The following is a 27118-nucleotide window of genomic DNA, read 5'->3' on the forward strand; positions in this document are numbered from 1 at the left end:
CCCACAGCCTTTTGGCTGGAGAGCAGATAAGCTAACCACTCAGCCACACATATACAGTCATACCCCAAAGTTACGCGGTAGGTGGGACCAACAAAAAGCGTGTAAGTCGAATTCACATAACTTGGGTATAATTTTGCATACAAACATACAAAATATTAGTTCATTCGGACTAAAGGTTTACAAAAACACCTATATTTTTTAAGAAATATAATCATAATTGTAGTTTTTTGCACATAAAAAAAAGGAACTTATTTCGATGTCAATGGTTTCATAAAATCTAATAGTCTGACGGCATAATGTCTTTTCCTTGTCACGCAAAATTTCTTTTCTTGTCACGCAAAATTTATTTCTTAAAAAATCATTAGCAAGCTAATGATTTTTTTTATTCCTTACCTTGTGGCTACAATTTGTTCCTGGTTAGAATCTATGTCCTCCAAAATCTGTAAACCTTTCTATTATGATTGTGCTTATTGTGGAACCCTGTAGATCAAACTTCTTTGCTAGCTCAGAAATTTTCATTCCATCTTCAAAATCCTTAATAATGTTGAGTTTTGTTTCCAAAGTCAATGTTTTTCTTTTCTTGCCAGCTGTAGAAGAATCGGACTTGCTTCCTTTGGACGACATTATTATTTTTTGTGAGATAAAATTTTTATCAACAACATAACATTAAATAATCGCAAGGTTTGTAGACTATAAAAATCGTGTATGAATGGAGACTCCACGAAACACATCAGTGCTTCACAGCATGTGCAACACTGGCGTATGCGGCCAGCCAGAAAGATACGACTAGTGGTGAGGCGTGAAGCGGGACAGGAATACGTACATATATGAAATCGCGTAACTCCGGATTCGCGTAAGTTGGGGTAGCATAAGTCGGGGTATGACTGTACTTGGTTTAATCCTTTATCCAAGTGTAAGCAAACAAGTTTGCACATGAACTATTTTCAGGACTGGGGCCACTCGTGGTAAAGGTGTATGACTTCACATCACTTGCCTTAGTATCCCACAATGCAAAGCACATATCCTTACAGACATGCATAATGTCATGCATTATGGGAAGGATCACTACCTAGTATTTATAGTATAACCAAATTTATAATTTATAGTATAACCAAGTGGAAACACTTTCAACAACTATCTCTAATCCAGAGTATTTTGATAATAAGGTGTGACACCTTTTGGCAACTCATATGTAAAAATATGACTTCTGCATTACTTCAACCTTGATATCACCTCTGGGTCTGGCTCCCACTGATGAGACCTCAATAAAGGTCAAAACTGGTCTGGGTAGTGACCCTTCCCATAATGCATAGCATTATACATACCCGTAAGCAGTGGTGAGCTATGGAAATTTTAACAAAGGGCTCGCATTGTCGAGCAAAAAAGGGCCATATTTCACACAAAAACATTAATACAGCTTGTGTAGAAATGCCAATCAAAAAGTATGAGGGGACAATTAACCTGTAAAGGGTATCATTTTTAAACAAATATTTCATGATCTAATCATGAAATATTTGCACACAATCATCTGAGTTAATTTATCTCACATAAGAAAAACATTTTTTAACTATCAAAATATAATAAGAATAAAATCTTTTATAATTGCACATATGAGATAGTCCGCATTTTTTATAAACAAAATAAATTTCGTATATTATTTCTGGGAAAACTCCCATGTTACTCCTCTTTATAAACTATTATAATTACAGCTATTTTGCCTGCTTCAGTTTAGGAGTACCCCTGTTTAAATGTCACTGGCTATTTACTCATGGATTCTTAGGGCATTATGAGTGTAGATGTACTAAAAAGTATATGTAGCCTAAGGAATAGAAAATTGCACATACCTTTTTCTGGGTGTTGTGGCTTTTCCTCAGTCTGCGATGTCGAAAACTGCAGAATGTGTGTGTGTGGGGGGGGGGGGGGGGGGGGGGGGGTAGGCAGTTTGGTAGAATAAGTTAGAAAAACCCGGTTTTTTTTCGTAATATATAGAACATATACTTTTATATAGGATGGGGAAAAAAGTGAAAGGGTTAATTTTTTAAAATAGGGAGGGGGAAGGGGAAAGGTGGTTGACGGGGTGTGGACCGTTTCGACTATTCGTGGTCGTCATCTGAACACATTGGGAAAGTGGAAGCTATGTCAGGTCGGGTGAGTGCTTCTGCTTTAGTGGTGTTTGTGTTGTCTCCTATTGGTCGGGATTGTGACCTCAATTTTATGTTGTGAAGCTTCCAAACCTCGGAGATTATGTAGGGCCTGTGTACGTTGATAGAGTTCACGTCACACTTTATAGCTATTGTTTCCGATATTCTGAGCATTGTTTCATTGTCTTGTCTGTCTATTATGATGGCCTTGTCTATCTGCGGGGTGTGTTTTTGTTCAAGGGCGTGAACAGCTATTTCCGTTTTTCCTGTGTTTTGTATACGATTTTTCTTTTTGATGTTGCGTTTTTTAGTGTTTAAATGTTCTGGAATAGGGATGTTACAGTCACGGAAGTGTTCTTGTAGTCTTGCCCATAAAGACCTGATGGTGGAACCTGTGTAGGTGATGTCACAGTCTTTTTGGCAGGGAAATTTATAGACTACATTGTGCTGTTCAAATATTTCTTTTTGTGTGAGAGGTTTGGTGGATTTTAGGAGGTTTGCCAGTTTTTGGCTTGTGGTGAATACCAGTTTGTAGTCAGTATGTTTGAAGATGTATTTATAGGCTTTGTATGTGTTTTGGGTGTATGGTAGTTTGATATTTTTTTTTTGTGTAGGGAAGTTCGTTTTGGTACTTGGGTTGTTTTGGCGGTTTTTTGCCGTCTCGTTTGCATAGTTAATCAGTTGCAATTTAAGAAGATCTGTGTTAGTTTTTTTATTTCAGCGTTTAGACTATTTTGATTGGTTGAAAATTTGTAAGCATTTATGAATTGTGATAAGATGACGGATTTTTTAACAGAATACGGATGGTATGAGTGAAAATGGAGGTAGTTTCCGATGTGTGAGGGTTTGTGGTATATTTTCGTGGCTATTTTGTTGTGTGTTCTGGTTAATGTCAAGTTTAAGAAGTTGATGGATTTGTTCTGTTCGGTTTTTGTGGTGAATTTTAATCTGTTGCTGTAGCTGTTTAGGGATGTTTTTAAGGTGGTGATGTGTGTGGGATTACCAATGCACAGAATATCGTCTATGTATCTGCCATAAAAGGTGATGCCGGGGGGAAGGGAAGGGTGGAGTAGAAGTGATTCTATATGTGCCAGGAATAATTCCGCTAGTTGTCCACTGATGTTTTGGCCCATGGGGAGTCCGAAGATTTGTATGTACATGTTGTTGTTGAACTTGAAGAAGTTTGCCGAGATTACTAGTTTTATTAAGTTAATAATGTCAATGGGCGTTAGTTTAGTACGAGAGTGTAGGGTGTGGTCTTCTGTGAGTAGTGTGTGTACGATGTCTAAAGTTCTGGGGATGTCCACGTTAGTGTATAAAGAGGCCGCATCCAAAGAAGTGAAGATGTCTTCTTGGGATAGGGTTAGGTTTTTTATTTTTTTGAAAAGGTCGTCCGTGTTTTTTATCATGAAGTTAGACGTCGTGGTTAAAGTTTTCAGGAGTTTCGCTACGAATTTTGATAAAGGGGCTGTGGTGGTATTTTTGTAGGAGACTATTGGTCTCATCGGGTACCCGTCTTTGTGGGTTTTTATTTGTCCGAACATACAAGGGGTGCGTGTGGTGTGGGGGATTGCGTTTTACAGTGTGGTTTTGTCAATTTTATTTTCATTTTTTAGGATGTGCAGGGTATCGTTGATTTGTTTTATGAGGTCGGAGGTGGGGTCAATTTGTATTTTTCGGTAGGTGTGTGGGTCGGTTAAGATGGCTGTTATCTTGTTGTGGTAATCGGCTTGGTTTGTGATGACTACGGTGTCCCCTTTGTCCGCTTTATTGATAATATTCGGGTTCTTCTTTACGGATAAAAGGGCTTCTTGTAAGTTGGGGGTTATGTTGGGTTTAATTATTATTTTACTGTTTATGATGTTAATTTTGTGGAATATTGTTTCTTTGTTAGGGTCATACTCTAATTTCGCTTGAATTTCGGTAATGATGTCTCTGTTTTGTATGTATTTTGGGGAAACACCAAAGTTTAATCCTACACAACTGATTAACTACGCAAACAAGACGGCAAAAAACCGCCAAAACAACCCAAGTACCAAAACGAACTTCCCTACACAAAAAAAAAATTATCAAACTACCATACACCCAAAACACATACAAAGCCTATAAATACATCTTCAAACATACTGACTACAAACTGGTATTCACCACAAGCCAAAAACTGGCAAACCTCCTAAAATCAACCAAACCTCACACACAAAAAGAAATATTTGAACAGCACAATGTAGTCTATAAATTTCCCTGCCAAAAAGACTGTGACATCACCTACACAGGTTCCACCATCAGGTCTTTATGGGCAAGACTACAAGAACACTTCCGTGACTGTAACATCCCTATTCCAGAACATTTAAACACTAAAAAACGCAACATCAAAAAGAAAAATCGTATACAAAACACAGGAAAAACGGAAATAGCTGTTCACGCCCTTGAACAAAAACACACCCCGCAGATAGACAAGGCCATCATAATAGACAGACAAGACAATGAAACAATGCTCAGAATATCGGAAACAATAGCTATAAAGTGTGACGTGAACTCTATCAACGTACACAGGCCCTACATAATCTCCGAGGTTTGGAAGCTTCACAACATAAAATTGAGGTCACAATCCCGACCAATAGGAGACAACACAAACACCACTAAAGCAGAAGCACTCACCCGACCTGACATAGCTTCCACTTTCCCAATGTGTTCAGATGACGACCACGAATAGTCGAAACGGTCCACACCCCGTCAACCACCTTTCCCCTTCCCCCTCCCTATTTTAAAAAATTAACCCTTTCACTTTTTTCCCCACCCTATAAAAGTATATGTTTCTATATATTCTATATATTACGAAAAAAACCCGGGTTTTTCTAACTTATTTTACCAAACTGCCTACCCCCCCCCCCACACTGCAGTTTTCGACATCGCAGACTGAGGAAAAGTCACAACACCCAGAAAAAGGTATGTGCAATTTTCTATTCCTTAGGCTACATATACTTTTTAGTACATCTACACTCATAATGCCCTAAGAATCCATGAGTAAATAGCCAATGACATTTAAACAGGGGTTCTCCTAAACTGAAGCAGGCAAAATAGCTGTAATTATAATAAAAAATAAATTTCTTTTGTTTGCGATAGAAGTTTTTATGAGAAACATTCTATAAATAATAAATAAATATTATCTAAACACAATAATATTGAAGTACGTTATATTTCTCTTTTGTTTTTATACTTCAAGTGATAATCAACGGTACCAATCAAGGGGGATTATTTTATAGTCCTATTTATTTATATGCGATTACCAAAAGTGAATTCTTATTTGTAAAATGGTAGTAACAGTAACTATAATATTTTATTTAATAAAATCACTTTGTTAGGTTACCGTATGAGTTTTTCACTTAATATATTTAAAAAAATTATGTTTTTTTTTTCTTTTTTTTTTTGAAAAAAAAAAGTAAACAAGAACAAGGGGCTTGCAAATTTGAGAAAAATTTAACAAAGGGCTTGGATGAGCCCCAGCGAGCCCCTTATAGCTCACCACTGCCCATAAGGATATGTGCTTTGCATTATGGGATACTAAGGCAAGTGATGTGAAGTCATACACATTTAACACGAGTTGCCCCAGTCCTGAAAATGGTTCAGGCACAAACTTGTTTGCTTACACTTGGATAAAGGATTAAACCAAGTATATAATTTCTTGGTATCTTTAATTTATAGATAACTTGCTTGTTATGGATAACAAAAGAGCAGTATGAGCAGCTAGCTAATATGGCAAAAAGAAATCCTAGATTTTTTTTAATATGTAGCCAGTAGAATGAAGAATGATTATGGAGGACGTTACTGGATAGAGAGAATGGTAACATGATAACCACTGACGAGGATATAGTAGTGATGATAAACGAGCAATTCATAAAGGTGTTTCATCCTCATGAAAGTAACACAGTGAATAAATTGAAACAGTGTGGAGGGAGAAGGAGCCACTGGTGGAGAGTGAGCAGGAGATATGAGGAATCGAGTAAACTTTATGTTAATATGATTTTAGGACTTGATGGTATATAACCGTGTCTAGAGGGAATGTTCCAGCACGTTAACAATGGTTTTAACTTACCTATGTAACATGAGCCCTAGACTAGCATAAGTCCCACTTCATAAAGAGTAAGGCTGCAAATTACAGGCTATTTCTGTTTGTCTGGAGTTGTGGTAGAGGTGTTAGAGGCTAGTGAGGAATGGGATTCAGAACTAGGTTGAAAACGACAACATTCTCTTTGATGGACAACATGGGTTTACTAAAGGAAGATCATGTTTTAGCAATCCACTTACTATAACAAGGTGACAAGAGCTTCCCTTTCTCAGTCTCCTAAGGATCTACTTCCTTCTCTCTCTATTCCAGGTGTTTACAGTGTTCCTTGTTGTTGAAAATTATCATATTATGGTCAGACTGGGAGATCTGATAACATCCACTTAAAAGAACGCAATAAATACATCAGCAACTAAAACTATGGTCAATCAGATATAGCAGACATGTCTTGGATACCTTACACAGAATCAGATGAAAGAAAACTACCATGCTCCATCATAGCAAATACAAACTTGAAAGACTCTTTAGAATCTGCAGCAGAATTTCCCAAAATTTGGGAAACTTCAATTCTTAGGCCTTCAATTCTCCCACCCAGCATCTTAGGATAGCCAACAGCACCCATATAAGGGTGCTCCTCATTGGGGAGTCAAAAGTTATATGTGGATTTTCGACTGCATGGGAGCATCTGCACTCCTAAATCCCCGCAGTTGTTCAAGGGTTAACTGTACTTTCCTCTTCTGGAGGAAAGTACAGTTAACCCCCTAATACATAACTTGCTGATACATATCAGAAAGCCAATCTCCAATCCAGTGCAGTTATCTGCTCCATTCTCTGTCTGTTCCATATTAATTATCAGTTTGTCATGTGGCAATTTACTAAAGGCTTCAGCAAAATCTAAATAAACTACCATGCATGTATCCGCTTTGTCCATTGCTCTTGTCATGAGTATTTAGGCATAAATGCTGGTTTATTTACATTTATGTTGCACTTTACAGAGCTTAAAGAGAAATAATTAAACAACTGGTTTAATCGATTTCAATATTTTGTAGCAGTCACAAAGAGACATCATTAGAAATATAATGTTGAAATTGTAATAACACACAAAAATGCACAAGAAACAATAAGTGGAAGAAATAGAATAAATAAGGACTTAAAGCCATCTGTATTCTTACAATAAAGTACGAGAAAAGAAAATGTTATTAAGAAAATCATAAGGAAGAGAAAATACATTTATTGATAAGGTAAGTTTACGTAGTCTGTCTGTCAGTACCTACATCAGCATTGTCTTATATGATACAAAACACTGTAGATGTTACACGCATTATTAACACTAGACATCAAAAATGAAGAGATAATGTGAAAAAGAAATTCATATTTATTTACAGATATAAAGATTAATGCATTGATAATGAAGAAGTAGCAATGCGATTGCTTCACGGTAGCCTAGCCTATATAATAATGAACGAATTGTTATAAAATTATTTTATGCTAATTAATTAAATTTAACTAATTAATTAAGTTAATTTTTTGCAGTTATGATTCAATACTGCATCTTTACTTTTGTTTATATTTCTCTCAACTGCAAATGGTACCATGTACAGTCTGCAAGTGTTTGTGTACATAAGTTGTGATAATTTTTAATAATAGATTTGTACATATTTTAGGGTAGTAAATTATAAAATAGACTAGTATCTATTTAGGCTATGCAGTTCATCTTCAAGTTTTTTTCAAATTGTCACACATCTCCAAAAAAATTTCCAGTATATTTATTGAAAAAAATCTGTGGGTTAGTGGATCCACGCAGCTCAAATCAGTGTTGTTCAAGGGTCAACTGTAGATAACGGTGTGTCCCAGGGGTATGATTTGGAGCCATTGCTGTTTAATTTGTATGTAAATAATATTGGGAAGGAAAAAGTGATACACAGTTCTTTGTTTGCAGATGATGCAAATTTGGGAAGAATATGAAAAGTAGAATTAATGTTGCAGCCTGCCAAATGGACTTGAATCGACTTTCTGAATGGGTAAATGAATGGGGTTACCAGTTCAACAAAGCAAAGTGTCACCTTTTAAAGTTTTGGAAAGGTATCTGTTTTGGGGTCTATGGACAGCTATGGTCAAACTCTGCCAAAAACACGTGTAATAAATAAAAGGATTATATAGGTCTAAAAACTATATATTAAAGTAAAAATAATAACAAAAATCATAAATAAAACATTTCTTAGAAGTATCCTATTTAATAATATAAGTCACACAACATTCAATCAGTGTAGAAAAACAAATGAAAAGATGCATATAAAACAGATGCAAAAAGTATAAAAAAATATTCAAATTCATAAATCATACATAAATCCAAGGTTTTTTTAGAAGCACATTTACAATAACAAACTAAAAAAGTGTACTTCATACAAGGTGGTAAAAAATAATACTTTATATTGAAAGTTTATTTTTCACTTGGTCAGTTTATAATAAATTCAGTTTAATCCTTTATCCAAGTGTGCGCAAACAAAGTTTGCATCTGAAAGTATCTTCAGGACTGGGGTAAAGTGGTACAACACCAGACAACTCCTTGCAAAGGTGGAGCAAGCTACCAACACTCCTATCTCAGTATCTCCCATAATGCAAAACACATCTCCTTGCAGATATGTATAATGTTATGCATTAAGGGAAAGGCCACTACCCAGACTAGTTTCGACCTTTATTGAGGTCTCTTCAGGCCTGGCTCCCACTGAATTAGAACATTAACTCCAATATCTTAATTTATTTACTTGTTTTATTGACAGTCTCACCTGTTTGTTGACAGTCTCACCTGTTCCAGTTTAAAGATTCACAGTTTTATGATTCCTTTTTGGAATCTTCTATTAATATTCTCATTTTCTTAAAAACGTCTTAAGAACAAAATTCTCTGGTTGCCATTCTCAAATTTTCATTCTCTCTCTCTCTCTTCTTGTTTTCCTCAATACCAGTGCTGAACGCTCTCTCTGTCAAATGTCAATCACCCATCAATCTCCTCAGTGAGCATGTGCACTTCATGTAAATGGCAAGTGAGAAATTACGTAGTAATAGCCGACATGTTGTCTTCATTACCATAAAGAGAATTTCTTTGCAAAACAAATATCTCAGCATATAACAATTTTAAATTATAGTTTAAAAAAAAAAAAAAAATTATTACAAACTATCAGAATCTAGTAAATACATCAATTTCAAATGCTTTACATTTCATTTTAACAATAATAATAATATCAATATTGGGTACATCACAAGTGACAATCATATGTGTTACAAAACCAAAATTAATAATATAGTAGAATAAAGAAACGATTGTAAAAAGATTCATAATTTTGAATGATTATTTTTATACTACTATACCAGCTTGGAGAATTCTGTTATCTATTTCTATATTTAATTTACCATCTTCACATTTACACAATAGCAATCATGTAACTTAGTCAGTGGCCCGTCAAGATATATATGATACTCTTGTGCACTACTCAAAGATTACCCTCCAATCCTTGAGTAGTACAGAAGTCTCATATATCATGTTCACATTCTGTTTACAAACTTGCTTGAGGTAGAATGCTTCATCACATCATCAATCTTCCTGAAAAACATAATGTCATCAGAACTATTCAGGGATAGAGCTTATGGCAATAGAATGTACAATTATTTATACTCTATAAAAGTCTGAGGCAAAACCATCTCTCTCTCTCTCTCCATTAGTCTGAATCATAAGTGTGACATGGATGTATATGAAGGTCTTTATGTCATAGATGACTTTTATCATCCTATGTGAGATTACCAGATTATTAGTTTCTTTACTGATCTGAAGTGACGCTCTAGTCCAAAGGAATAAAACCTAAGGTATTAAGCACGATTCAACATGTGGTCAATTTCATTAAAAAGGCTTCAGTCTAAAATACATAAATACAAGCCATATTAAGTGTAGTTCAGCAACACAAAGATGGTACTTTAAATCTGGGAGGCATATTATTGTATTTAATATTCAGCTAAACAAACCAGAAATTACTAAGAGTAATTATTCTCTAAATTTGTGTTTATCAATTAAGTTGCTCATATTTGCAACAACTCTGAGGAATCTATTGCAGACAGATTGCTCAGTGGTTGCAAACTGGCATGCACTGCAGACACTGTTTCCTAATACTATACTAAAATAAAATTAACATCTGCTGAAAGAATGCTGCTTTCTTCTTGAGTCTTTACTTCTGGCACAAAATAGTGATATGTGCAGAGATATTATTTCTGAAAGTGCTTGGTGGTGGTAGTTTTTTTGCAATTAAAAAAAGCCAAGCAAGATACTGTCAAACAGTAATATGTTCAGCAGATATTGTCACTTGTTATCTGGAAAAAGTTATTGGAAAATTGCTATAAATTCTACAGCATCAAAATCAAAACACCACTTCATTGTTCTCTCCAGTAATCAAGGCTGTCTGATACGACGATACTGATTATGCCTGTAATGCTTGTCCAGATAGCTGTACAAGGTCTGATTAATTTTTTTCAGAAATGCAGAGCATACAGAATTCTGGAAAAACTATTCTAAATAAAATTAATACAGGACAGGAGTGCAAAATAGCAAGGCCAAAGGTATAAAACAAAATATGTGTACGTATACTGTGTATATATAAGCATAACAAATACATTTGGTAAAATAAAATATAAAGAAAAAGATATTTTTGTTTGGAATATAACATTCTGACATAAGCTGTGGGGAGAATTATAGAATGCTCTGAAATTTTCTTTCTCTTTGCTATCCGTACATAATTGTATGAGAATCATAAGAAAGCAAGAAAAAGATTAAGATATGTAAAGGCCATTAAAAATACATAAATAAATACACTCCTAATACTATAAAAAAACCTAAATCACTATACTGAGAACAAATTAAAGATACCAAGAAATTATATACTTGGTTTAATCCTTTATTGAAGCAGCCAGAGATGACGGTGCGATGTAACATAAACATGAGCGATCGTATGTGGCCTAATCATCTATAATTCAGTGTAAGCAAACAAAGTTTGCACCTGAACTATTTCACAACTCGTATAAAGATGCTAATAACTTCGCATCACTTGCCTTGGTATCCCATAATGCAAAACACATATCCTTATGGATATGTATAATGATATGCATTATGGAAAAGGCCGGTTTTGACCTTTATTGAGGTCTCATCAGTGGGAGCCAGACGCAGGGGTGATACTAAGGTTGAAGTAATGCAGAAGTCATATTTTGAAATATGAGTAGCCAAAAGATGTTACACTTTATTATTCAAATACTCTGGATTAGAGATAGTTGTTGGAAGTTTTCCCACTTGGTTATGCTATAAATATACTTTAACCAAGTATATAATTTCTTGGTATCTAATTTATAGTACAACTAAATGGAAAAACTCCCAACAACTATCTCTAATCCAGGGTTTTTTATGCTTTGAGTCCTAGACCTGCAGGGACTTAAAGAACCCCGTGTCCTGACCCTTTTTAGCTCCATTTAAAAAGTTGGTGCAGTATTTCTATGAAATAACCAAATGATTATTTTTTGTCTTTTAGTTAGCATCTTTAACAATTAATTGAAACAAAAATTTTAGTCATACATGTAGTATGGTCTCCAGAAACAGTTGTAAGAAATCAAGATTTTCGAAAAAAAATGAAAAGTTAATTTTTTTATTAGTTTCTACTTATATTTACTTCTGTAGTGTTCAAAATTCAACAAATTCAGTCAAAATATTGTTAGATGTTACATAAATAATGAAAATTATAAATAAAATTTGTGTGTCTCATTATTATGATAAAAATATCATTTTACATAGGGTGTACATCACTATAATTATCCATTATTGGCCACAAAAGCCTAGTGGGAAATTATTGAATTAGGCCATTCAGGTTTTGAAATGCTATGACCTTGCGTGTGGTCACAAACATGACTCGCTGGATGGCCTCAAATTTAGTCATCCCTCGTTCAAAGTTTTGCATCACTGTCGCTTGACTCAGAGCTCACATTTGTGAGGAGATTTGCTTCCTCTTGTTCTGGATCACTGTCTGCCCAATCATCTAATTCAGATTCTTCGTTATAGAGTATTTCCTCAAGCATCTGTTCTATTCTAATTCAAGTTCACTCAAGAACCATTTTACACCCTTGTTTTGGGCACTAATGGGTCCTGGTCTGTCCATGGTGACAGAGAAATTCAAACTGATCTCTCAGATCACAAGAGTCATGAATCCCTTATACTGTTTAGATTGGAGCAGCCACAGATGACAGTGCGATGTAGCAGGAACAATCGTATGTGGCCCAGCCGATGGCAGGTTTCACGATATACTAATATAAATTCTCTTTTATATTGATAAAAGTCAACCATCCTCATGGATAATGAAGATGAAGATTGGTTGGTTGGTTTATAGTTTATTTGGCACAAAAATTACAAAGGTCATACTGTGCCATACTAAAGGTTACAATATTAGCATTTACAGAAAATTGTAAACAATGTCTGTACAAGAATCTAGTTTCACAAAGCAGCATCTCTAGATAAACAGAACTGCTGCAGCAACACACAAGGTCAGAGGTTATTACAGTAGTGCAAAAATAGTTAACAATATAAGTTAATACATAACAGATGAAACACTAAGCCAAGGAATGCAGTATCTACATACATGTAAAATTATAATAGATGCCTTTATAGTAGTATAAAAATAGGCAAAGAGGAATTATTATACAATATGCATGGATGAAAATTAAATTTAACAATGCAGTAGAAACAGAATTTAGAATACATATAAACAGAATTACCAGAAAGTACACAAATAGGTAAGATGTCCTACGTCACTACATGATTATTTGAAAAATAAAGTAGCAAATAAGATGCATACAAAATGTATATTAAGTGATGTAGTATCTACATATAAACAAAATTACTGCAGAGATTTCAGCAGTACATAAATAGATAACTATAGGTTAACATATGTATATACAAAACAAGTCAAGGAAAGCAGTGTCTACATCTAGTAAGATTACAACAAACGTTATTATATTAATACTTAAAGAGTCAGAAAGGAATTATTATACAGCATTGATGCATAAAATTTAAGTTTAGCATTATGGTATTTACATATTAACAAAATTACAGCAGGATGATACAAATATACAAGATCAAGGTCCATGGTAATACATAATTGGTCAGATTTAACCTAATGAATAATATATCTATATGTATAAAAGTTAAGTTAGGCAAAAAAAAAAGTATTTACATATAAACAAATTTATGGTCAAATGTGTTTGTACAAATTAATTCTTTCTAAAAAATTAAAAACATCACGCAATTTGTCTGAGTCTGCTACATTTCCCTGAGTGTATATGGGCTTGGTTAGATAGGTGAAAATTTCATTCCTCTCTCGTGTAAATTTTTGACAATCTACTAGAATATGATGAATAGTGAGATGTGTGTTACATTTTTTTTTAACACATGGGAGGGTCATCAGCTCTCAGTAAATGAGAATGCATAAGGTGACTGTGACCTATGTGGAGCCTAGCAAGGACAACCTCCTCCCCTCTCTTTGTACGTTGACTAGAATGCCAGTGTTTAATTTCAGGTTTAACTCCCCATGAGCAATTAGCTTTGATCTTATAAGTTGTCTGTAGTCTGTATGTGGAGAAGGTATGGGCTGATTTAGCAGCTGCATCTGCAGCCTCATTTCCTTTGATTCCAATGTGGCTGGGAATCCAGCAGAACTGAACATCGAAATTAAGGATTTTCATTTTGTGAAGCAGGTGTAGCACTTCATAAAGTACTGGATGAGGATTATACATAGGAGAGGAGATAGCCTGTAAAGAGCTCAATGAGTCTGTATAAATTATACACTTTTGGTAGCAGTTTTCTTTTATATGCACAAGTGCAAGCTGAATGGCATGTAACTCTGCTGTATAATTACTGCAGTCTGGTGGGATCTGATTTGAGATACTAATGTCAGGAAGCACAGCCAACAGAGGTGTTAGTTCTTGAACCATCAGTATAGATGGGTAAGAAATCAGCATGTGCTGCTCTGCATGTGCATTAAACAATGGCAGGTAAATGGATGATGGGGTATAACATTTCTGTAGCTGACAAAGTGAGAGGTTGCAGGATGGTGTGCAAACCTGCCATGGAGGAATGCTGTTATGTTTAGTGTAGCTAATGTTGTCAACATTTATACTAACAGCTTGCACAGTTTCTTTAATAGGCATATCAGGAGGATTTTTAGCAATTTGATGTGTGTGATAGTGAGCTTCCCAATGCAGAGAGAAGATACTATTCCATGTAGGGTGATCTGGGAGAGATATTATATTTAGGGCATAATTAAGAGACAACTGTTTCCATCTAAGTGATAGAGCCAGTTCACTTGCTTCTACATAGAGACTTAGAGTGGGTGAGGTGTGAAAGGCACCAGTAGCTATCCATATATCCTGATGACGGATGGAATCCAACCATTGTAGGTTACTCTGTCCTGCCGAATAGACTTGGGACCCATAATCCAGCTTTGAACGTATAAGTGCACGATAAAGATGGAGCAATGAAGCTCGATCAGCACCCCACCCAGTAGAGGATAGAGTGCGAAGGAGGTTCAAAGTTCTTTTGCACTTTTCTCTTAGTTGAAGAATGTGTGCTAGAAATGCGAGTTTTCTGTCAAAAATGAGTCCCAAGAACTTGGTTTCTGTAGTTACTGGAATAACAGTAGGTCCCATTCTTAGTTCAGGATCTGGGTGATGAGTGCGTTTTCAACAGAAGTGTACACAGACACTTTTTTCTGTTGAAAACCTAAACTCATCATTAAGCGCCCACAGAGAGACATGATCAATTGCTTGCTGAAGTTGTCTTTCAATTACCCTCATGTTATGTGAGTGACAGTAAATTGTGAAGTCATCAAGATATAGAGCATTGTCTACAGTGGGAGGAAGCTGTTCAATGATTGAGTTAATTTTAATAGCAAAAAGGGTTACACTTAACACAGAGCCTTGGGGGAACACCTTGTTCTTGAAGATATGGTCGAGATAGCGTACTTCCCACTCTGACTTGGAAAGTTCGCCTGGACAAAAAGTTTTTAATAAATATAGGGAGGTGTCCTTTGAGACCTAGGTTATAGAGGTCTTTTAATATGCCATATCTCCAGGTTGTGTCATAAGCTTTTTCCAGGTCAAAAAAAAACCCAGACAAGATGTTCTCGCTTCAGAAATGCATCTCTTATACAAGTTTCTAACCGAACTAAATGGTCTAAAGTTGATGTCTATGGAAACGACGTTGGGTATTGGAAAGAAAACTGTTGCTTTCTAAATAGAGAAGTCTGGCATTGACCATTTTCTCTAGTACCTTATAAAAACACAGCTGGTCAGAGCAATGGGTGGATAATTATTTGCTTGTGTTGGATCTTTTCCTGGTTTTGGGATAGCAATGACAATTGACTTATGCCAAGAATTTGGAAACTCTTCCTCTGCAAGTATTCTATTGTATAATAAGAGAAGAGGATCCATAGATGATCGTAGATGTTTTATCATTTCATAATGGATGTCATCAGGTCTTACTGCACTAAGGTGAGATTGTAGGAGAGCGCTTTTTAGTTCAATAGTGCTCTCTGGAATTTTCAATACTGCTCTTTCAGTATTGAAAATTCCAGAGAATATGAAGCTGTTGCTAAGATTTTAGCAAAAGTTTCTCCCAAAGTATCTGCAATAGCTTTGGGATCAGCAAGAACACTTCCATTATAGTCTAAGGTGGACAAACAATGTGTACTCTATCTGCCTTTCATTTTCTGGATTTTATCCCATACAATTTTTGGACTGGTCATTTGATTAATTGATGTAGTAAATTGAATCTATGATTGTTTTTGACTCTGACATCTTGCATAACTTGCTTTGGCTCGAGCACGCTTGAAAGTTATTAAATTTGATGTGGTGGTATGTTCCATGCTCTGTGTTGATCATTTTTGGCTGCCTGACATTCTGGGTTCCACCAAAGCTTTGGATAGACTGGAAATCGAGATGATGTTTTTGGGATGGAGATTGTTGCTGCCTGGACAATGCATTCTGTTATATATTTTACAGCTCCATTGACATGTGTTTGACTGATGGCATCAGCATTAAATTTCGCAAGATGAGAGAAAGTGTTCCCATCAGCTTAGTTCATTTTCCATATAGGTATCCGTGTAGATGAATATGGTTCCTGTGAAGACATTGTACAAAGAACAGGAATGTGATCACTTCCATATATGTCCTCTTCAGCGTCCCACATGAGCAGTGGAAGAATGGAAAGGGAACAGATTGTAAGATCAATTGCCGAATATGAGCGGGTAGGCATATGGAAGAAAGTATTGAGTTTATTATTTAGAAGGGAAAGGTTATTATTATCAAGAATTTTTTCAATGATTCGACCTCATCTATTAGTGTTGGCACTATCCCATAGAGTATTGTGACCGTTAAAGTCACCCATCAAAAGTATGGGTTCAGGCAGTTGTGAGATAAGGTTATCAAGATCAATTTCATTTAACTCAGCATTTGGTGGTAAATAAATTGAACATACTGTAATATGGAATCCCACAGAGAAGCGAATTGCTACCGCTTCCAGAGAAGTATTAAGTTGGACCTGATGGAAAGGAGTATGACTGCCCACTAGGATAGCTAGCCTCCATGAGCAGAACATCTCCAGTTCTATCCTTACGTACAACAGTGAAATTCCAAAAGGTACGGTCCTCGTTGGATCTTAAGTTTCCTGTAGACAGAAACAGAAAGATTTGTGTTTCTGCAACAACATCTTGATATCGTCAATATTCTGGCGGATCCTACGACATTGTAAAATTTCGTTGTAAAAATTTTCCTATTGTTTTGATTTTAAAGACTTGTCTGGTTTTCGAGAGGTTGAGGGCTTACCTTTATCAGATTTATATTTATCCACTGTTTTAGAGAAGTATGGATGGCCAGTGTCCATCTCTTCCTCTGGTAGAGTGTTCAAAACATCAAATGTGTTAGGGTCAGTTGGTATGCTTAGTTTGCTTTCAGTGGGTATCAAGGTATCCATTTTTTCTGTGCGAGTATGTGGTGGTTTATCTTTGAGTGAAGTCTCCACCATAATTTTTTTGACAGATGAGTTTTCATTGAATGGGACCATTTTTGAAGTTGTCTCTGGAGTAAGGCCATAAGTTCAGATATGGTGAAATTATCAAATGATGGAATAGACATATGTGTTTGAGTTACTGTTGGCACTTTTTTAATTGTTACTTTTTCAGCATAAGAGGATCGTAGAACAGTTGTAATGGTGGCTAGCTTTCTTTTTGCATCCTGATATGTTATGTTTTGTTCTGTTTTAATTTTTTGTATCTCTTTTTCATCTTTCCATTTCTGACATGTATGAAAGTATGCTGGATGACCTCCCTGACAGTTGACACATTTAGCTTTTTTTTCACAGCAAGATTTATTTTCATGTTCTTTATTACCACATCGGGCACAGGTAGTAGAGCCACGACAGGCAGTTTGAGCATGTCCATATCTTTGACATTTAAAGCATTTAAAGCTAAGGGTTAGGGATGCACAGGACAGCTGAGATACCCTGCTTTTACATGTGTCGGAGGCCTAGGTGTATCAAAAGTAAGGATGATGTTCTTGGTTGAGACCAGACGACCATCCTTGTGTATCAGGATGCACCTCACACCCGTCACTCCTTGATCTTTAAGTTCTGAACATATCTCCTCATCAGGAACCTCAAGGAGATCCCATTCTGATATCACTCCTCTACTGGAATTGAGTGTTCTGTGAGGTGTTACTGTAATTTGTATTCCACCCATTGTCGTTGCTCTCAGTAGTTACTCGGAATGTTGTTTGCACATTGTTTTCACGAGGATATCATCAGAATGCAATTTCTTGACAGTTTTGGGAGGTCCTGCAGTCCTTCTAAACCTTTTTGGATAAAGAAGGGTGAAATTTTCCCAATTGGTTTTTCACCTGTTGCATGAATGATTAAAAAGGTTGGTACATTTATGTTAGTATCCAATATCTTTTGTTTCTTACTTCTGTTTCCATATGCTGTGTCTATATTATCAGTACTTGGTTGGGAGTTTGTTAGGGTCCCTGAAACATCTGAGGATGAAGAATTCATATTTAAGGAATTTTTAATTCTGTATCAGAGCTCCCCACCCACCCACCACAGAGCCACACGTGCACGCCCACCACTACCCGGCAAGCAAAGACTGCGCTCAGGAGTGGAATGCCAGGGCTACCCTGGACGCCATACTGGCACTGCAGCAGGTCTAGGATCCCGACCCCGGATCATGGGGTGAGAGACTTACTGCAACGCCGCTGACCCTTGCAGGCAAGCCCACTAGCCAAATGATCCTGGCTGGGCCATCCAGGACCACCCGTCTTACCGAAGCAGGATCTACCAGGATCCCCCTTTCCGGATGTCCATGGGTTGCACCACATCCGTGGCAAACACAGTGGCAGGGTGTTGGATCCCAGTGATGGTGGTCTGGAAAAAGGATAGTGAAAAAGACTCAGGAGAAGTAAAGAATAGGGGAAGAAAAGCAAAGAAAAAGAGGAAGAATGAAAAGGACCAGTACCATCACTGGGAGGTCCCCTCCACCACGAACAGGTGCCCCACATGGAGGGGAAGATGAAGGTTCAAATTTAACTACAGTACAGTCTGATAATGAATTTCAAACATACATTATTATTTTCAGAATTTTTAATTTAGCGATGTAAATATACATCGATGGGATTCTGGGTTCACACATGATCAACGTATGTTTACATCAATAGGACTCAAAGTGTTAATAATAAGGGCGTGACCTCCTTTTGGCTACTCGTATATGAAAATATGACTTCTACATTACTTCAGCCTTAGTATCACCTCTGGGTCTGGCTCCCACTGATGAGACCTCAATAAAGGTCGAAACCAGTCTAGGTAGTGGCCTTTCCCCATAATACATAGCATTATACATGTCCTTCATACATGTATAAACCACAAGGATATGTGCTTTGCATTATGGAATACTAAAGAAAGTCATGTCATGTCATTAGCTTCTTTATACGAGTTTCTCCAGTCCTGAAAACATTCAGGCGCAAACTTTGTTTGCTTACACTCGGATTACACCAAGTGTATAATTTCTTGGTATCTTTAATTTATAGTATAACCATGGGGAAAAACTTCCAATGACTATATTAAGAGTTGGCTGTGCTTCAAAAAGCAGTTTAATCACAGAAAATACAAAGGTTCAGTTAAAAATGAAGCATTTGTTTAAATCATAAATGTGAATCATTTTCGGCTTTTGCAAATATAAGGATGTCTTTCTATACAGTCCTCAAAACGCCCTTGCCCACAACCATTCGGGCATTCATAGATTTCCTAAGCATTATTCCTAGATAGGGTGGCTAGCCCTATGCCTATAGTATGAAGAAACACTACCAAAAATTGCATGTCCTCCTTGCTGGTTTGCCTATGTGGGATGAAAAAACAGATTCTGGGAGGAAAAACTGCCACCTCCATAAGACACCAGCTAAATCACCTTCACTTGAAAAGCCTTAATAAAGGTTCTTGATGGGACTCAAACCCAGGTCTTTCCAACCAAAAGGCATAATTGGAACCGAGTGAGCTACAGAGGTTCATGTAAGGATTTCTACTTAAGAAAACTAATTAATTTAATAGATCACAATAATAACTATAATGATGACATACTAATGTAATTTTATTCATTTTCACCATCAATCAGTCAATAACAAATATAATGTTTCATTTCCTCAATTTTCTGATACCTTATCAACTGATTTTCAAAACCATAGCCCTCAAAGCAGAGGAATGACCACTATCCAACATATTTAAAATACTTCTCATTATATCAGAAATAAAGAGGTTAAATAACTTAAAACAAACTTACGTCCTTGTAACTGATCTTCGCAAGGCTCAACCAGGCCTTTAAAAGTGACATTTTCATGGACTTCTACTCCCAAAAGTAGTGCCACTTTTAAAAGAATAATTTGAAGTTGGCGAATACCTAGAAAATACAAGAATTAAGACTTAAATAAAAATGTTTGAGCCTGCTTATTCACAATAATAAATACATATATCCACATTGCAGACAGAAAATCACCTTACTTACTAGAAGTTTGAATATAATCAAATATCCAGAAAGAAGAGATCCTCAATCCTTAGAGCACTAGTAAAAAATGTTTAACCTTGGATGTCTAATGTGCAAAAAAATAAAATAAAATAAAATAAGCTGCCTAATTTACTAATGCATATATGAGCATTTCATGTTTCAATGCTAGATACTATGTGATATGAATACACAGCAACCACTGCTGAAATTTCTAATGACTTACATCCTCTGTCCAAAGAGAAACCGAACTTTTTGAAAATAGAAGAAACTAGTGGTGCCACCTGTTGTATCTTTTTGTTGTTGAAAGCAGAAACCTTCACTAGTGTTGTGTCAACTGTTTATGACATTTGTTTCATTAGAAGCAGAGTTATAGTGCCAAGAGTGATAGCGTGTTTTGACGAATGGTCAGAAAATGAGTTTCAAACAGAGCTGCGATTGACTTTTGTGTTAAACTTGATAAAGGTTTTACCGAAATGCATCAAATGCTTCAAAAAACATACGGTGATGAATGATTATCCTGTAGTCAAGTTTATGAGTGGTTTAAGCGATTTCAAAGTGGTCGTGAGATACTTGAGGACGACGAAAAGCCGGGCCATCCAAAAACTGAACTGAGCGAAGTTAACATCCAAAAAGTGCACGATTTCATCAAAGAAAACCCAAAATCGTCTATGAGATTGATTGAAATGAATTGGTGATTCCAAAATCAACTGTGCACAACATTTTGACCGAGAGTTTGGGCCTTCATAAACTGAATTCGCGATTTGTTCCCCACAAGTTGACCGACGACCAAAAAATGTATCAAATTGAACGCTGCAAGGACCTCATTAAAATCACTCATAAGGACTCAAACTTCCTTGAAACGATCGTTTCAAGTTAGTAACAAAATGTGGTGTTTTGAGTATGAGCCCGAAACAAAGCACCAGTGTTGAGTAGAGACCACTAGAAGAGGGGCATCCGAAAAAAGTCGCTTAGAGAAGTCAAAAGTAAAGACAATGCTGATTTGTTTCTACGATTCCAAGGGCATTACTCATAAAGAATTCATTCTGCCTGGCCAAATGGCGAGTTTTATATCGAAGTTTTGAAGCGATTGATAGTGAGAATTTGTCGTGTATGGCATGAATATCGTGATGCAGGCAGCTGGCCTGCTTTTGAACGATAATGCACCATCTCATCGTTCGAACATTGTAAGACAATTTTTGAGCAACAACCAAGTTTGTGTATTGTATCACTTGTCGTATTCACCTGATTTAGCACCCTGTGACTTCTTTCTCTTCCCCCGACTTCATTTGCTGATGAAAGGAAAGTGATACGACACCACTGAAAACATTCAAGTGGCAGTAACCACAACCCTCAACAGTACCTCAAAAACTGATATAAAAAACTCATTTAATAATTAATTGACCGTGCCAAACACTGTATGGAAGCTGAGGGAGTGTATATTGATTGAAATAAATGATTTGAATAATTATAACTGGCATGTGTTTTATTTTCTATGAAAAGTTCGGTATCTTTTTGGATAGAGAGTGTACATTTCATTTTCAGGAATTTTGATTTTGAATTTGTGGTACACAATTTGTAATCTATTTATCCCAAAATGCATAACTTTGCATTTTTCCAGATTAAACTGATACCCATTATCTTTTGCCCACAATAAAAGCTTATTTAAATCATCCTGCAATATCTCCACATTGCTTGATTCACTATTAATCTATCTAATTTTCATCATCAGCAAATAACTGAATATTTCCTTTCGGGTTATTTCTTATATCATTTATGTACAAAGTAAACAGCAGTGGTCCTAGCATTGAACCTTGCACAACATCAAAAGTCACCAGCTTTTATCTGGATTCTGTTTCTTCATATACCACATTTTGATGACTGTCCAGTAGCCACCCTCTTATTCACATAACCAATGTCACATCCATCCCTAATGGTTCTAATTTGCATAATAGAGTTCCATGTGATATTCTGTCAAATGCCTTTGCAAAATCCAGCAATCATGTTGTAGCCATTTCCATTATTCAACTCAGCTGTCACCATTATAAAAAGTTAGTGAATTACTAGGGCATGACTAACCTCTTCACAAAGCCATGTTGTCCCTCAAAGTATCTCTCATATTCTTATTGATCGATTCCTGAATTGTCATTTTATCCAATTTTTCCAGTACTTTAACCACCACTCCTGAGATACTGATTGGTCCATAATTTACTACTGCAATCTTAGAGTCTCCCTTATGCAAGGGAATTATTTTGCCTGCTTTCCACTCCCTTGGAACTCTACCAGAGCTGAGACTTAAAGAGACTAGTCAAAGGCATTACCAGTTCCCTTGCACATTCATGCAGAACGTGAGGTGATATCCCACTTAATACCACAGCAAGATTTACATCAAGATTCTGAAATATCCTAAAGAATTTCCAATTCACCCACTTGTGTTCCTACACAAGTCTGTCATGTATGTCACAGCATTAACCTCACCTTGTATGATGTACCCTTGCAAAGTGGTCAATCAGTAACTCAACTATTTTATCTGCTTCTGTCACCTCATGACCATCAGCACTTATTAAGGTTATCCTTCCATAGTCATTCTTTTGCCACACAGCAAAAGAACTCTACTCTTCTCATAATTTTTTCCTTCTTTACCATACTGTTCACCTTTCTTGACTGATCTTCGTACTATTCACGAGTTTGCTGGTCACCTTTGTCCTTATATATACCTTCCATGGCATTTTCATTTTCTGCAGCTCATGCTTAATGATATCACTCATCCATCTAACTCCTACCTGATTAACCCTCCTTAACTTAGGTATACAATTTAATATTGTTTCCTCTAGATGCCCCTTTAGTATCTCCTATACACTATTAACATCGTTTCCTTGCAGTGTTTTATGCCACAGCACAGCTTGCCTTGTCCTCATTATTCCTCATTTTTTACAATCTCCCAAGTCAAGACCACATGGTCAGTTACCCCAATCTGAAGCAATGTGGCCACCTTGGTTGCCGATAGCTCTTCTGATCCTATGACCAGATCCAAAATGGTCTATCATATACTGTCATAAGTAATTATCTCTCAGTAGGTGTATAAATTCCATTGCCTTCCTGATATGCGATTTCTCTTCCTTCCAATGTATATCTCCATAGTTGAAGTCCCCCATAATAATCCCTCGACCTTCACTCATTGTACTAATTGGCTGATGCATATTTTCCAGATCATCCCTGCAACCCTCTGACCCATAGCAGTAACTAACTATATTTTGTTTTATGGCCTTGATCTCGCATTAGACAGCTTCAAATGAACAGCCACCCTCCTGCCTACTGTCTATTCTTTTTGGGTGCAATTCATCTGCTATCATCAGCAGTATCCCTACCTCCATTCAATTTTCTCTATCTTCCCTGAAAATACTAAACCTTTCACATTTTATCCCTGTAACTACATCATCTGATGTTAGCCAAGTCTCACTAATGCCTATAACTTTCGGCAAGGTTGCACTAACCAATGCCAAACTTGATTCGCCAGCTATGCCGGTCCCGAGCCCAGATAAAATTTGGGGGACTGAAATGGTGCTGTATTTCCCTGTAAAAGGGGCCACAGCCGTTATATCATCATGAGAATAAATAAACAAACCAATGCCAAAAAAAGCTCTTGTTCCTGATACTTCTGACGGTAGCATATTCAAAATGCACATCCCTTTAGGCCACAACCACCTTTACTTCCTGCATTGACCACCCTATACAATATTTTTGCTTCAGAGACCAGATTCTGAACTTGTTGGTCATTCTCACACTCACTCACCTCATGGGTGCCTTCACACACATTCACTTGCATCCACCTTAAGTTGTCCTGAATTTGCACTTTAGCATGCTAAGATGAGAAAGCTCTCTCTATTTACCTAATACCCAAACCAATTTAGATGCAGGCTGTCAGCATTATGCAAATTCTTCTTTCTGTCAAACTCAAGGCAAAGGTCTACAAACTCTATATCAATCCTTCTGCACTACCTGTGTACTGATTTGTTTCCTATGAACGTCCTCCTCCTCAATTCACCTCTATCATAGCATGGCAAGAGACTTACAATCTGCACCATCTCACTCTTCATTTTTTCTTTGTCCAACAACTCCTTCACATCATTCCTCATAGAATCACTAATACCAACTAAGACAATTAGTTCTTTCACCTTACCTGTTTGCATCCACATGGTATGAATAACAAAAAATTTTGCGCAGGGCAAACATGATTTTGTTATACTTTTATCAAGTACTCCTCTGATCATAGTCTCCATACATAATTTTCTCCTTACTTTTTTTTTTTTTTTTTTTTATGTTCACATGATCTCAATTTTTATCTGGGACCACTTGCTTCTTTCTCTTCTCAGAAGTGATAATCTCTTGCCACTTCAATGTTTCAATTTTGCACTTTATCCTGTGAAGGATAACATGCAAGCTTGCTATTTCCTTGTTTAAGTCTATATTGTTCTCCTGTATTTCCACTGCTGCACATTCAATATTAATTCCAACATTAACATTTTCCATTTTACCAGTGATACTGTCTATTCTACTAACATTTGTTACGTTTTTGTCATGTAATGGCACTCACCGTCAAAACACTTAATACACACTTGTTCACCAGTTTCACTCTCCTTCCATAAATCCATTAATTTTACAACAAATACGTCTCATACACACTCCACTGTACAAAATCCCATAAATTCAAATCACACAATGATGTCTTTGCTGCCATTCTACCACAAATTGGCACATGCTGACAATATCGTATGTAAGCAAAAGAAAAAAAAAAAAAAGATGTTTACTTAAAAACTAAATAATTTTTAAGTAAATCACACATGCCTGTATAAAATAAAACCTATAGTGACTTAACCTAATATTATTAACTGAAACATGAAAAACGTATCTTTTGGCAGAGCTAATAACACCTAAATATGATTGTAAGTGGTCATAATAAGTCTGGTGGGGTAGGGGGTGGATCTGTATGCTTTGGGTTTAGAGTTTTTTGAATGTGTATGCATGTTATGATGGGGAAAGAAAACGTTGCCCAAATGAGCCAAGCAGACAGCAGATGTAAGTACACAAAAAATCCAGTAGATAACTTCTTATGTCTATACAAAAAGCATCAAGGACATAGGAGTTGAATTTATTGCCATAGTGAATACTTTATGGACTAAAATTGTTGGCATTAGTGAAACCTGGCTTTGAGTCAGATGTAGTAACAAGAACAATGTAAATAGTACAGTATGTTTAGGAGGAAAGAAGTCATAGGCAAAATGGTAATTATTAATGATATCCGATGACGTCAGAAATGCATGTAAACAATAATAGCAATAATGTTCCATGTAGCAGTGAGTTTGAGGTAGTGTTTGAAGTAAAGGTTAAACAGAATGAATTATACAGTGGGATGTTGCTACAGATATGGCATTTCATTTGCTGCTGACAATGAAAGGCATCATCAAATTACCCTGATGGGTAATAAATGTATACTCATCATGGGTGACTTCAATTATCCAAACAGTAATTCAGAAAAATTTCTGAATTACTGTTTGGATAATTGAAGCCTTCTCAAGCAGCATGTGAAAGAAGAAACTTGACATCAAAGAATATAAGATTCAATCACAGGACCAGAAGGAAATCTTAATTAAAGATGCAGTATCTGAATGTGGTCCTAGAGTACTAACAGGCAGAAGTGAAATTGATGTGCCAGAGATCAACAAGACGAGCATGATTTGAGAGAATATTGTGAGAATGAGGATAATATGGAAAGAATATTGTGAGAATAAGGTTCAGAGAAGTCATGAAATATATATAAAGTGCATGATAGAAAATTTCAAGTATTGTATGGGAAGCTAAGCTGAAGTATGAAAAGAAATCGGCTGTGCAGGCTAAAGGCAACCCCAAAAAATTTTATCATTAGGAAGTAAAAGAGAGGAAAAAACATGCAAGGATAAGTTTACTGGATATAGATGGTACCTGTGTGTCAGAAGATGTTATTGTTCAAATAACGAGTGGTCATGTCGCTAAGTTCGATCAATAGGCGTATATAATGGTGTGTGCAGTGCTACCACTATGTTGGATGAGAAGACAAAGGTGCAATCAAAGAGACTCTAGAGCTACTGGATAAGAATTAAGCAACAGGAACAGATGGGATATCAGCATGTATGCTAAAAGAATGCTCAACTGAACTAGATAGGCCCTTGACACATTTGTATAATTCCAGTCCCAGCTAAAGAAAGATCCCACAGAATGGTAAGAATGTGCAATAGTCCCATTATACAAGAGTGATGGTACAAATTTTAGAGAAGTTTTTTAGAACATGTATACAGAAATAGGTTGATATACAAACTATACTTTGCAAGGAACAGAATGAGTTTACTAAAAGGAGGTCATGACTGAGTAATCTGCTCTTGTTTTATAATAATGCTACAGGTGAGTTGGATAAAGAGAATGGTATACTATGATATTGTTGGATTTTTCTAAGGTACTTGATAGGATATCACATGAAAGGTCATTTAATAAGAGGATATGAGAATGTAATATAAACCACTGACTGGAATAAGTGGGTGGCTAATGAATATGCATTAGAAAGTGGTATATTGGATGTGGAAATCTGCAAGATTTAAGGTGAACAGTGGAGTACCCAGGGATCAGTCTTTGGACCACTGCTGTTCATTCTATACATTAAAGATACTAGGAAGGACCTGACAGAGATGTTTGGCGATGGCAGGACAATCAGAGATGCTACTGGTATATGAGGGTAGTCTGAAAAAGTTCTCGGCCTCAACCATAGATGG

At 36.3% G+C, this 27118-nt stretch overlaps 1 protein-coding gene across 1 annotated transcript in view; it reads right to left on the reverse strand.

The window, feature by feature from the left end:
- The window catches only part of Mical (Molecule interacting with CasL), a 538428-nt gene that overhangs the window by 452421 nt on the left and 58889 nt on the right, over window positions 1-27118 (reverse strand). The window contains exon 4 of the mRNA XM_090406620.1: window positions 20100-20216. Coding sequence (XP_090262746.1) covers window positions 20100-20216 — 117 coding nt within the window. The remainder of the gene's footprint in view (window positions 1-20099; window positions 20217-27118) is intronic.

Source organism: Typopeltis vanoorti, chromosome 16 (assembly GCF_054136105.1).
Source record: "Typopeltis vanoorti isolate ZY-2024b chromosome 16, IOZ_Tvanoo_1.0, whole genome shotgun sequence".
NCBI lineage: Eukaryota > Metazoa > Arthropoda > Arachnida > Uropygi > Thelyphonidae > Typopeltis > Typopeltis vanoorti.